At 46.6% G+C, this 12916-nt stretch overlaps 1 protein-coding gene across 14 annotated transcripts in view; it reads left to right on the top strand.

The window, feature by feature from the left end:
* The window catches only part of CUX1 (cut like homeobox 1), a 337186-nt gene that overhangs the window by 292422 nt on the left and 31848 nt on the right, over window positions 1–12916 (top strand). For 10 of the 14 annotated variants that reach the window (XM_081131319.1, XM_081131318.1, XM_081131316.1 and 7 more), the window contains 3 exons: window positions 1501–1803; window positions 5026–5214; window positions 11475–11739. The exons of the other annotated variants lie outside the window; for them this stretch is intronic. In XM_081131319.1, the coding sequence (XP_080987445.1) occupies window positions 1501–1803; window positions 5026–5214; window positions 11475–11739 (757 nt within the window). The remainder of the gene's footprint in view (window positions 1–1500; window positions 1804–5025; window positions 5215–11474; window positions 11740–12916) is intronic. 14 annotated transcript variants of the gene reach the window in all.

The following is a 12916-nucleotide window of genomic DNA, read 5'->3' as shown; positions in this document are numbered from 1 at the left end:
TTATTTATTACTTGGTATTACATTTTGTTTAGTGAGGTAGAGAGTATTTTCAGGGCCACCTATATGTGCTGACATTCACTGAGTGGCCTCGCCTAATGAGCTATCACCTCTCTGGAGCCATAATGCCCACATAACAATGCCTGTCTGGGTGGCCCCTCCCATGTGGCGCTGTGGGGTCTTACCATGTGCCATGCTCAGTGGGGGTGGGGGAAGAAAATGTGCCACGACACAGAGCCAGAGGCAGATTTTACCTTGTGGGTAAGACCGAGGTGAAATGTCAGTTTGTATTTTCCTCCTGGACACAGTCTTTCTCTATATTTGAAAATTAGGAAATAGCCAAAGCCTTTATTCCAGACATCCCAAAACTAGAACAGATGTCAGGTTTTACAAGTGATCCTAACATAGAAGCCAGAAGGGACCACCCACCAACAGAGCACGAGGTGGCACTCCCCACTGGGCACATGCAACAAGACAGAGGCCCTTCTCAAACACCTTGCTGACCAGTTACGAGTTAATTCGTGTCTGCACTTACATTAATTTAAGTAATTTAAGGTCTGGAAGCAATGTAGAGTTTTAAAAGAGCACTCTAGATTATTTTCTTAGTTATCTTTGTTTAGGCTCAGATTATAAAAGGTGCAAGATATGAGCCATTTCACTGCTCGGCACTTATTTTGGCTTTCCTTATAAATATAAGATATGACAAAGTACATTTAAGTTTATTCAGATGTTTTCATTTAATCACATGTGGAAAAGTAGCCGCTGCATGGACGAGGTCTGACTCAAAATAGCCAGTCAGTAAGGTGTGAAAGGAGTGCATGGAGACCTGACTGCCACACAGGTCTAATCTCTTTTGGTGCTGGTGGCAGCATGGCATAGACAGAACTTGGTCTTCAGAAGCACCTCCTATGGTTTGACAGAGAGCAGGGTGGCGCTCCACTTCTGTCGGTTCCCTCCAGTCTGGGTGCTATCGAGCCTTCTGGGATCACAGTGAAAACTAGCCTGGGCTGCCTGCCTGGTGCCAGCTTGGGGCTTTAGGTGTCCTTGTCAAGGATCATCACTGTGGTGACCACACATCATGTGCAGCCCTCATTTAAAATAATATGTCCATTTGTTTTGTTCTGGAAATTATGGACAAAATTAGTATGTAAATCATAATCTAGGGCAAGGTACTTCTGAATATAGAATTATGGGGAACCATTAGGAGAAATATAACATTAAGAACACGTGATTAATATGACTTTTTTTTAATAGAATGCCTTTGTCCTGAGTCTTCAGAAACCTTTTATTTAAACCCGTAGTTTTTCTTCTATTGCTATTTTTTTTTAATACCGTAAACGAATGATTACTGTCAAAAAACTATAAGTCAGTTCACATAGATCCCTAGACCGCCATGCTGTATCCTTCTTATACAGGATCCTTGTTGTCTTGGGTAAGGAAAGTAGATGTACATGGTGAAAGATGGCTATTTTCAGCCTCAGTTTCTGTGTGCTCTAATTACAGAAAGCACACCAAAGACCTCTGCCAGCTGCAGCCCTGCGCCCGAATCACCAATGAGCTCTAGTGAATCAGTGAAGAGTTTGACTGAACTGGTCCAGCAGCCCTGTCCCCCCATTGAAACAAATAAGGATGGCAAACCACCAGAACCCAGCGACCCGCCTGCTTCAGACTCCCAGCCCACCACCCCTCTGCCTCTCTCCGGACACTCAGCCCTCAGCATTCAAGAGCTGGTAGCCATGTCTCCAGAGCTGGACACCTATGGCATAACCAAGAGGGTCAAGGAAGTGCTGACTGACAACAACCTTGGTAAGTTCCCTCCCAAGCTGCTAAGCTCAGGGGTGGCAGGTTGCTTCCTGTTGAAGTTCTGAGGAAAGAGTGGGTAGAGGGGCCTCAGGCTGAGCCAAAGGTTTTAAACATTCACAAAACGTCCCACAGTTGTGAACACTAAGGGGCTTATAAGGGTTCTAGAGTTCTACAGGTCAGTTACAGCTGCACCCACTCCGGTACCTCTTAAAAGATATGCATTTGGGATTGTAGCCTACTCAGACTGTTCACTCCAACCACCCTGGTTAGAACATGCCCGGTAGGGCTTCAAATCCTTCTGGGCACCAGAGTTGGCAGGATCAGCATCAGCTCAGCAGCAATTGGATAGCTCAGTGGAAGAGTCTGACAGACGGGTTCAATCTCTAAGTCTCCTGCCTACTGCCTGTAATACTGAGCAAGCTACAATCTCAGCCTCCTCAGTAAAACTGGAACAACAATGCCTACCATGGGGCTGTGAGTAGCAGCCATTGCTAGCACTCTGCCTCGCAGCTAATGGTCTATTGTCATCCCTGCTGCCTCATGAAGCCAGCTCCATTCCTCAGGCCTCCCACTGGGGTTCACAACCAGGCCATTTACCACAAAAGTGCTACAGCACACCCCTCCCCTGGTGCTCTGCCTGAGGGGGCTCTCACTAAGGGCTCTCTGGCACCACTGAGCAGTGGCTGCAGCTGTAAGAATATTAGTGTGTTTAGTTGTTTCAAACCGCTGTGCTCCTACAGGATAGTATTCACCAGGTGGGTTTCTCCTGCGTAGGCATCCGGAGAATAGAAACAGCCATTCTTCAAACACTTATGACCTTCTTATTACCCAGGTGTAAAAGTCAATTAAGAGCATTGTTCTCTGCAGTGCATGTTAAGATAACCCCAAATAGTTATTGGTATTTGCCCAGTACCTTGAAGAGGGGCCTTATGTATCTGTTTTTCTCAAGGGACGGGACAAGAAGGGAGTAGCAATAAAGTGAGTTCCAGGAAAGTTTGCGTAGTGACCTCACAGCCTGGGGATTAGGCCAGCTTGTCTGCTTGAGGCCTTCTACCCAACTGCTTATGCAAAACAGAACGAGAGAAAAGTAATACCCACTGAGAACATTTTTAATTAATTCATAAAAATAAAAATTTAGCTGTTGACTTTTAAAAATGGCTAAGTTCCCTATGTCCATCAATTACTAAAATATGAGGGATTCCTAGATTTCTGTTATCTCCTATCTTATAGTCTTATGACAAGGCCTGATATATTATTGCTGCCCACTCCCTTATAGGAAGTACCATTTTACATAAATGTTGAAAACCAGCTGAAGAAATATCTCATTTTCAAACACTGATAAGTTGCAAGATTGCAGCTATGAGATTTTGAACCTTAAAATCTCATCCTCGGCCTTCCCACTCATGTCCCCATTGGTAACAGAGCTGTAGCTGATGATGTTCATGCGTAGCCACAGCAGAACCCCACTGGCTTGTGGAACTTTGTTTTCAAATGCTGTGAAATACAAATCAGTGCTCTGAGGGGTGAAACTTTTGACGCCAGATAGACAACATATGCCTCTGAACAGGGACTTCCAGACGACTCCATAGCAACATCACCCTTGACTTAGAGATGAGAAGCAGTCTTCATGGTTGTTCTCAATGGTCTTAGCTTCTCCAGGAAAGGTGCTGCCTCCCCTGTTGGAGTCTCTTAGTGGATTTATGAACATAGAAGGGCCCAAATTACAGCTGAATTGCACAGCAAAGATGACCCTTAATTGAGACTCAACCAAGGCAGTCTCCTAACCTTTGGCATGGAATCTTGGGGTATTCATGCATCAATCTCATGAAATCATATGCAGAATGTGTATGTGCACAGTTCGTCAGGCAGGGGTCTGTAGCTTTCTTCAGGTTCTCAAATAGGCCTGCGACCCAAAAGCGATTGAGAGTCACTGCTGTGAAACCTCTAGAAGTAACACAATAAAATAATTTTCCAAGAATAATCACTTGATTTTCTCCCCTTACAACTAGGTGGATCAAGCAAATAGGAACTAGTTGTTCATGTATGTCACTTTCCTGAACATAGCAGGCTTCTTAGAATGAAATGAGATCCATTTGCCAGATTAGAATTAGGTAAAACTTATTTTAAACCACCACAACAAAAAATGGGTAAAAACTTGAGACATTTGTAGGCTAAACTAAGAGTTTGAAAGGCAGAGAAACCACGAGTTTACAAAATCAGTTAATGTATCTAAGGCAGCACTCCGCCATTTTCCCACATCTACCCCGTGAGCACAGGTGACAGTGTTTCCCTGTCACAGATGGAAGACTTGAGGCATGGAGGGAATAGCCAGTCACCCATGGTCACCTCTGCCCCAGGTATCGTGTTCCATGCGCTTTACAGTACCAAACACTGGCCTCTCTGATCCCAGTCTCCGCTTCTACCTAATAAGTCCTGTTCATTGAAGTTGTCCCATCATGTAGTTCAGGTTGATTCTCATTTGTACCTTTAAAAGTGGTGGCCCCCTTAACCTGCAGCTGAATGGCTCTCAGAGAGGAGAAGTTTTCTTTTTAAGCCTCTGACGAGCACTCCGTTGCGCTCTCCAGAGCGATATGCTCTCTGAGCAGCCTGGGGACCAGGCTGCCCACTACAGCCCCAGGGAAAAGGAAGGCATCAAGAAAAGGCGCTTTGAGCTCCAGTCAGCTGAGACTGCCCAAACAGACTTTAGAATTGGAAATGGCCTGCTTTTCAGAAAAACAGAGCTGAGGCGCTCTTTCTCCTTCTCTTTCCTACTGTGACCTTGGGTCAAGTGGCCTGTTTTCTCAGCAAGACCTGATAACCCTGCAAGTCATGAAAGGAGCTGGTGCAGACGGCCCTGTGGTTTGAGGTTGTACAAGAGAGATCTCCCTGTGTGCTACTTAACCTCCTGAGCTTGGGTTTGGGATTAACCACCTCTGATAAATGCGGCAGGTGTTATTACCGAGCCTCAGTTCATCCAAAGCCTGAGGCTTTTTGAGAGAAACGTTGTGTAAGCAGAATGCAGGAGTAAAACTGACTCTGGAGTTCATCACAAGTCTGTCTGGTTGAAGAAATGCTTCTACAAAGTGCTTGCTCCAAGCCAGGGTCCAGCTAACCAGACTCTGGGCCTTTAAACCCCATGTCTGATTTTAACCATGACACATATTTATCCTTCCAGATCCCTCGGTCTCAGTGATGACATCTCTCTTGGTTCTATTTTCTCTCTAGGTCAGCGCTTATTTGGGGAGACCATCTTAGGGCTCACCCAAGGCTCCGTCTCTGACCTCCTTGCTCGCCCAAAGCCCTGGCACAAGCTCAGTTTGAAGGGACGGGAGCCCTTTGTCCGAATGCAGCTGTGGCTGAATGACCCCAACAATGTGGAGAAGCTGATGGACATGAAACGGATGGAAAAGAAAGGTAACCGCCCTGGCCAGTCACTTTCTCATTTATAAAAGCACCGTTTCTTTTAAAGCCTTCATGCAGAGCTGGTGAGGAACATCGATCCATAATCAAGGGGCGTAAAGCAGGGAGAAGGAGTTTTTGACAGTCATCTGCCAAGCATGGGAAGATTTGTGTCCTTTTTTTTACCTAGCAGCCTGGACTCAAGGACATTTTAGCATTGGGGAGCAATTTGACAATTCCTGATAGCCACCCTGATGGTCAGTGAACCCTTTTGTTTCAGGAGGGTAAGGCCGCCAAGAGATGAGTACCATAGCACTTAGTGGTGGCTCCTGTTTATTGTCCTTTGTCTTGTTGGGTGAGTGGGATATTACATTTATTGTACATGCACCACATGCCAGGGGCTTCTATATATTATCTTATTCTAGAGATCATTAATAAATACCTTTGTAGATAAGGACATTCAGATTCAGAGAAGTCAGGTGCCTCCTTTAAGGTCTCCCCACCAGGAAAATAGAGAAATTCCTCCCGGAACAGTGCTCCTGCTGTGACTTTATAATCCCAGGGCCTGTAGAGGATATGGCCCCCTCGAGGGCTAAGTGCAGCACTTTTCTCCAGTGCATCGGAACCCTCTTGAATGATCAGCATTCTCCTGTACCCTGTAGCCTATCACATGAGAGAAATCCTAAAGGATTTCCTTGATGGTGGAAAGTAATGCCTATTCTGTCTCATGGTTTGCATTCCTATATGCTGCTTTTCATTAGTGACTCCTCCCCTTAGAAAGGACAGTCCTGGGTCATTGACCTGCAGTACTGTGAGTTCACTCGGTGGCTGAATTCAAATCCCTTAGATGTGGAGATCTGGTACCAGCCACTGGTCTGGCCATAAGAAGCTGAGACTGCCCTCCTTAAATCAGCTTTTGCAGAGGAGCTCAACCAGAGAGCGGGTATCACAACCACCCATGTGACTGTACCTGGCCCCACCTCCAGCTCATTTGAGCCCAGGATTGTATCCTCTCAATTCAACAGGAAAGGTTGCTGGTCACCATCAGCCAAATATCACTGTTCTCACCCAACCAGGGAAAGGGCTGGAGCTCCAAAAAGGAGCAAGAGTCTCTGATGCCTCCCCAGGAGTTCCTAGGGCTGGCTTTTGTATCGCAATAGACACTTCCAGTTCCTGAGCACCTGTTTGCCGGGCACTCAATCCACACAGAGACTGAACTTATTCCACACAGCTCCACCCCATACAGATGTCATTATCCAGGAAAGATGAGTTTCTGGCATTATGAAAGTTATGATTTCAAGACCTGGCATAAGTAGGGAGCAGGAATCCAAACTTGGGGCTATCAGATTCAAAGCTGGTGCTCTCAGCTCTGTGTTCTGTGCCTTGAGCTGGGTGCTTGCCACACTGGGACCATGTGCCCAGGCAGCAGCCTGCCACCCCACCTGGGGCCCTCCATTGGGCTCCTACCTGCCCCTCAGGTGTGTAGACGAAGACTCTGACACAGGCCACAGCCTCTCAGGCTGCTCCAGGCAGTGCTGCAAGCTCCAGAGGCCTGGTGCCACATCACCTCCCAAGTTTTTTAACTTTTTAAAAATTATGGGAAATTTTAAATATAAATATAGAAAGAATGATATCATGAACCCAATATAGCCATTACCAAGTTTCAGCAATTATCAGTGCTCACCCAAGCGATTTTACAGTTTTCTGTGCTCTGTCAAAAGGCAGTGCCCTCCCTCCTGGAGCTTGCTGAGTTGCTGGGAGCTCCCTCATCCAGTGGCGGGTCTGAATGTCCCCACCGCCCTCCTGAAAGCCACCTCCTGAGCAGCCTCCTGATGCTGCAGACAGCAGCAGAGAGGCGAGCCCTGGTTCTACCACTCCCTAGTGTATTTCTCCTCCTGGACTAGTGGAAAAGGACCTCAGCCCCCCGAAATAGATCTTGGAGTGGGGGTGGGGGCTTCCACTCCCTCTTCTACATGGACTCTGGGCGCCATCTTGTGTTATAAAAGAGTTACTGTTTCAGTGGCGCCCAGGCCCCTCCTCACATCACAAAGTCCCTAAGTAGCCATGGCCCCACTGTCTTCTCTTCCTAGTAGAGACGCTCACTAGAGGAACCTTAACCAGCCCCAGTGGGAGACCAGGGCACCTGACCCATCAGATACAACAGCAGGTAGCCTGGAGCACAGTACTTCCCGTGATCTCTGTAGACCACTTGTCATCCACCCAATAGGATGGGGCTGACAGAACAGACCAGGTTCATTTCTTTTTGGCCTCTTAACTCTGCCATATTAATGGGGGGGGGAAGAGGGAGAGGATTGGCCTTCTCACTTGTTTTCTAGTTCTAATCATAAAATGGCAAGTTAAGTAACTCCCTAGCCTAAGTTTCTGCATCTGTAAAATGAAAGTAATAAGGCTAACCTTTTCAGGTTGTGAGGATTAGAAAGAAGGTACCCAGTATAATAACTAGCACACATAAGTGCTCAGTAAATGATAGTTATTAAAGTAATTTGTATTTCTTTAAAATAGATTAAAATGAGTTGTGCTACCAGTCTAGCCTAGAGCCAAAATTCTGTACCAGGTAATCCAGACTAGGATTCACATGTGCACTGTGCTTCCTTCTCTTCCATAAAGCTTTGCTTCCCCCTTTAGCTTGAATCTTTTATTGCCCTCCTCCTTCCCTCCCTCCCATCCTTCCTTATAAACCTTTCTCTACCCCAGTCTGCCTTCTGCTTTTTGTTCCCTTCATGAGATGGCCCTTGACCCAACCTACATACACACATATGCAGCCTCTGCTGGCTCATGGCCAAGGCTCCTCCCTAGAGGCCACAGATACACCTTGACAGTCCATAGTCTACTTCTGTGACATTTGAGACCCGAAGGGCAGAGCTGCTGAAGTGTGGGCTCCCACGGACAGAGCCTCGCGCCCTGCTCCCATGCTACAGCCAGATGGGGCCACCATTGGGCAGGCAGCCAGTACTGCCGGAAAAGACTTAGGTCAGACCTCAGTTCTGTCACTTCCTACCTGTGGGACCTCAGGCAAATCATTCAGCCTCTCTAAGCTTCAGTTTCTTATCTGTACAAAGGGGTGATAATGGTCACTCCCATTGTGTAACTGACAACTAATGGTAAATGTTAGCTGCTGCTGCTACTGCCACTCCTAATACTAAAATTAAATGATATTATTTCTCATCTTCCATCAGTTTTAAGAAGTTTTAAAGACCTTTCAGACAGTATTTCAAACTAGTTCACTAGAAAGGTCACTATGGAGGATTCATTTGCTCAAGAAGCATAGTGATTAGTGACACAGAACAATCAGAGGAGCAAATGAAGCACAGATAACAGTGATACAACAGAGAGAACTTCAAGTCCAGGAATCGCCTCCCATTTATTACACAGTCCACTCAGCACGTCCCCAAGCGACAGTCACACACTGAATCCCTGAGCCTTGCTGCAGCTGTCCCACTCCCCTCTGCACCTCCTAACCTTTATTCCACACTAAAAACACACATCTGCACATGTACTCCCCTCATCTCCAGCTTCTGTGCCAGTCTCCTCTCTCCTACCGCCCCTTCCAGGGCAGGCCACATGTTTCCCCAAGGTCTGAGCTGCGCCAGCCACTTCTCCACCCTCAGGTTAGGCCCTGCCTCCTCGAAGCTCGTTCCAGCAGACTTGACTTTAAGTCAACTCTCATCTCCATCATCTGCCAGCCTCCTGCTCACTCTACACTTTCTCAAGACCCTGACTCGGGGATCCCTGTCTTCCTCCATGCTCACGTCCTGCCCAGTCCAGGGAGATTTTATGACCCATCTGACCCATACATCACCTGGGCTCAATTCTTTACTGTTCCCCAAATCTTACCACCCACAACTACTCTACCTCTCAAAGCCTAACTTTAGGTACCCCACTTACTAACCACATTCGACCATCCTTCTATCTTTCCATGTTTCTCTGTCCATTCCACCTTACCCAAGATGGCCCCAGATATCCCCTCGCATGCCTTCCCCATTGGTTTGCCCTCTGCTGCCATTAGCTCCTTCCCCAGACATCCCACACTCCATGATCCATCACTTCCTTTCTCTCTGGCTATGACTCTCAAACCTTTCCATTCCTCATCCCTCTGCAAATCCCAACCTTGGGTTAGTGCCCTGCCAGTTTTTTCCACCCATCCTCCTTGGCATCTGGGACCTGCTAGAGAATACCCCAAACCTTCATGGGTTGGTGCCACCTCAGATTTGTATCTTCAGCTTCAGTGGGATCCTCTGTGCTTCTCTCCCCACCCCTAGCCATCCCTCTCCACCATCCCTACCACCATTGCCCACAACTCCACCACTCTCAAGACTCCTTTTCTATCACTTCAGATCATCTTTTCTCCTGTCTTCCTAGTTCATAAAGGAAACAAAGGCCATCAACTTTCCCCACTTGGTCGCTATAAATTTGTCTGTATTTCTGCCCATCCTCTCGCACCTCCAGTAATCGTCTTCTCTCACCCACATAAGCAACTCCCTGTGTCATCTCTCTACCCTCAGCTTAGCAGCTTTTTCAGCTCTCTCTCATCTTTAAAGACCCAACCTCAATCTTAGATTTCCCTTCTGGAAGCCATCCTATCTCTCTCTTTTCTTTCCCAGTTAGGTTTCCTAAAGTAGTAATTTATTCTCACTGCCTTCACTTCATCTCCTCCCATTCACTGTTAGGCCCACTGCAGCCTGGCTTCTGCTCCCACAGCTCCACTCTGTCTGTTCACCAAGGTCTCCAATTATCTCCTAATCACTAAACCCAAAGGACATTTGGGGTCCTTGTCACACTTTCTGCAGCACTGATGCCGTTGACCATCACTCTTCTCTCCTCCCTCTACTACGCCACCGTCTTCTGGTTTTCCTCCCATGTCTGTCCTTCATGGCTGCTGCTTCCTGGGAGTATCCTCTGCACGTGGGTGTTTTCCACACTTTCATCTCAACTCTTCTCTGTCTCATCAATGCCGTTGACTTCAACTACAATTTCTATTCTAGTGGTTCCAAATTCCTCCCTCTAGCCCAAACCATTTTTCTGAGCTTAATACCTATCTATCCAATTGCTTACAGAACATCTCAATGTGATGACTTAGAGGGCCCTCAAACCTCACACTTCTAAGACAAACCGCCATCTTCTCCCTTTAATCTGTTCCTTTCATGGTGCCAAACCCAAAGACACCACCACCCACCTTGTCTCCCACGCCTGAGACCAGAGTACCATCCTCATTGAATCAGCCACCAAGTCCTGTCATTCTACCCCTTAACATCTCCACAATCCATCTGCTTTTCTCCCAACCCCATCACAGCTGCCTAATTTCAGATCTTTATCATTCTTTCCTTCCAGTCCTCCCTCCATACTGTAGCCAAAATAGCCCTTCAGAAACATAGCTGATCACACATTCCCTTGTTTTTTTCCTGCCTTCAAGATAAAGTCCAGACTTTTGGCCTGCCGTCACTCTGCCCATCTCTTCAGCCTTCTGTACAACAGCTCCTCCTGCAGTACTGCCTCTTTTGCGTGCGTACACACACAACACGCTTTAACCATGCCGCTGTGTGGCTCTGTGTCTTTGCACATGCTGTTTCCACTTTCCGGAGGAGCCTCCTTCCCTCTTCTGCCTCGTCACCTATTTTTTCTGATTAGTCCCTCTTGTCCTTCAAGATTCAGTTTAAACATCATCTCTTCTGGAAAGGCTTCCCTGACCCATCCAGGCTGACCTGAGTCATTTCCCTCAGTGACACCCTATTGGGTCACCTGTACACTTCCTTGTGCCCCCACAAAACTGCTAGTCATGCAGGGATGGACAGGAACCTCCAGTTATAACAGAGCAGGTCCTTGATGAATGTGTGTTGAGTTTCAGAAGGGTTCTAGTCCAAGTGTTTTTGAGATGCTCTTGGAAGAGCAGGGCAGAATAGCCTGATGCCACAGTCTACACAAAAGTAATCTCAATCCGCCCTGGCCAGGTGGCTCAGTTGCTTGGAGTGTTGTCCCATACACTAAAGGGTTGCGGGTTCAATTCCTGGTCAGGGCACATGCCCAGGTTGCAGGTTCGATCCCCGGTCAGGCCACATATGGGAGACAACCAGTCGATGTTTCTCTCTCACATCAATGTCCCCCCCTCCTCTAAAATCAATAAAAACATATCCTCGGATGAGGATTTTTTTAAAAAGTAATCTCAATCCAATGGTATACCATGTACTGTGGGAGTTAGGGGCTTGGGAAGACCTCAGAGCTGGGCCTGCCCCTCAGTCTGACTTCTCTCCCTTCCTCAGCCTACATGAAGCGGCGGCACAGCTCAGTCAGCGACAGTCAGCCCTGTGAGCCCCCCTCCGTTGGCATTGACTATAGCCAAGGCGCGAGCCCCCAGCCCCAGCACCAGCTGAAGAAACCCCGTGTGGTGCTGGCTCCTGAAGAGAAAGAAGCTCTGAAACGAGCATATCAGCAAAAGCCATACCCGTCACCAAAAACCATCGAAGAACTCGCCACCCAGCTCAACTTGAAAACCAGCACTGTCATCAACTGGTTCCACAATTACAGGTACAATCCTGCTCTCAGCCCAGGAAATCACAGCTCCGAGAGAACACACTTTCAGCCCTTGGGCAGAGTTGATCTGTACTGCAGAGTGGCCATTCATGGTACACGGGAATGATGTTCAGTGTGCCCCCAGCATACGGGGACTTAGAACCTGGTTAGTTCTCAGTGATCTGGCCAGTTAGGTAGTTTTTTATGTTGTATTATTAGTGTTCTTAACTCCAAAGATGTAAGGTCATATAGTTAGAGACAGACCACATCCATGACAAGGAAAAAAATTCCCTCTACTATGTATCACTTAAAAAAAATTCCCTCTACTGTGTACCCTTCCCACTACTATGTGTTCATGGTTCCATAGCAGTGAACATTTCTTGACTTTTGGATGCTTTCTTGGGGTCTTTTACAGTATTGTTTTCCAAATTAGTTTGCCTAGTTTTGTAATTAAACAAATTCAGTAGTGTAAAACTCTTTTCTTTGGGGAAAGTTCTTGAGTTAATGAAGATTTATTGAAAATCTACTAGATTTCCACACCCTGAGCTTAAGTGTTTTAACCAACACTGTATCACTTGATCCTCACAACTATATAATGAATATAGTATTATCTGCATTCTATAGATGAAAAAAATAAAACTCAGAGGGCCTGAATAACTTACCTGAGCAGGGAAGGACTGAGTGCTCCTTGTAAAGCAAAGTAAACTGAGGTGACATGTTTGGATTAGATCATGGAAATTCACTATGAACTGTTGATCATAGCTGTAACCAAGTGTCCCTACTACTGGAAACCAAGAATTTCCAGTGGCCTGATGGAAGTTCCTGCTTGTTTAATTTCTTGTAAGAGGCCATCTTGATTGCAAGTTCTTATCAGAACATCATTTTCTCTGGGGCTTAATAAAACGAGGGTAGGTAGTGCTGTTATACCAAGGTGACAAGTACACTTGTATAGCTAGTATGGGTAGGGCCCTCAGTTACTCACCTGAAACAAGTGTCAGGCAATAGATCATAGACAGTCAAGGGCTAGAGGGAGGAGTTGTGTCCCTAACTGGGCCCTGCCTCATCTGATAGGTTCTGCTGGAGTTTCTGCAGGAGCCCATAAACCTCCGAGGTTCTGAACAGATTGGAGATTTTTTTAATATTAGATGTGAGCCAAAATAGCACCTTATTGCTAATAAAGGCTAAGTTAACA

Source organism: Miniopterus schreibersii (genome assembly GCF_964146895.1).
Source record: "Miniopterus schreibersii genome assembly, chromosome: 3".
NCBI lineage: Eukaryota > Metazoa > Chordata > Mammalia > Chiroptera > Miniopteridae > Miniopterus > Miniopterus schreibersii.
Note: the sequence above shows the minus strand (reverse complement) of the source record. Positions and strands in the feature narration are given on the sequence as shown.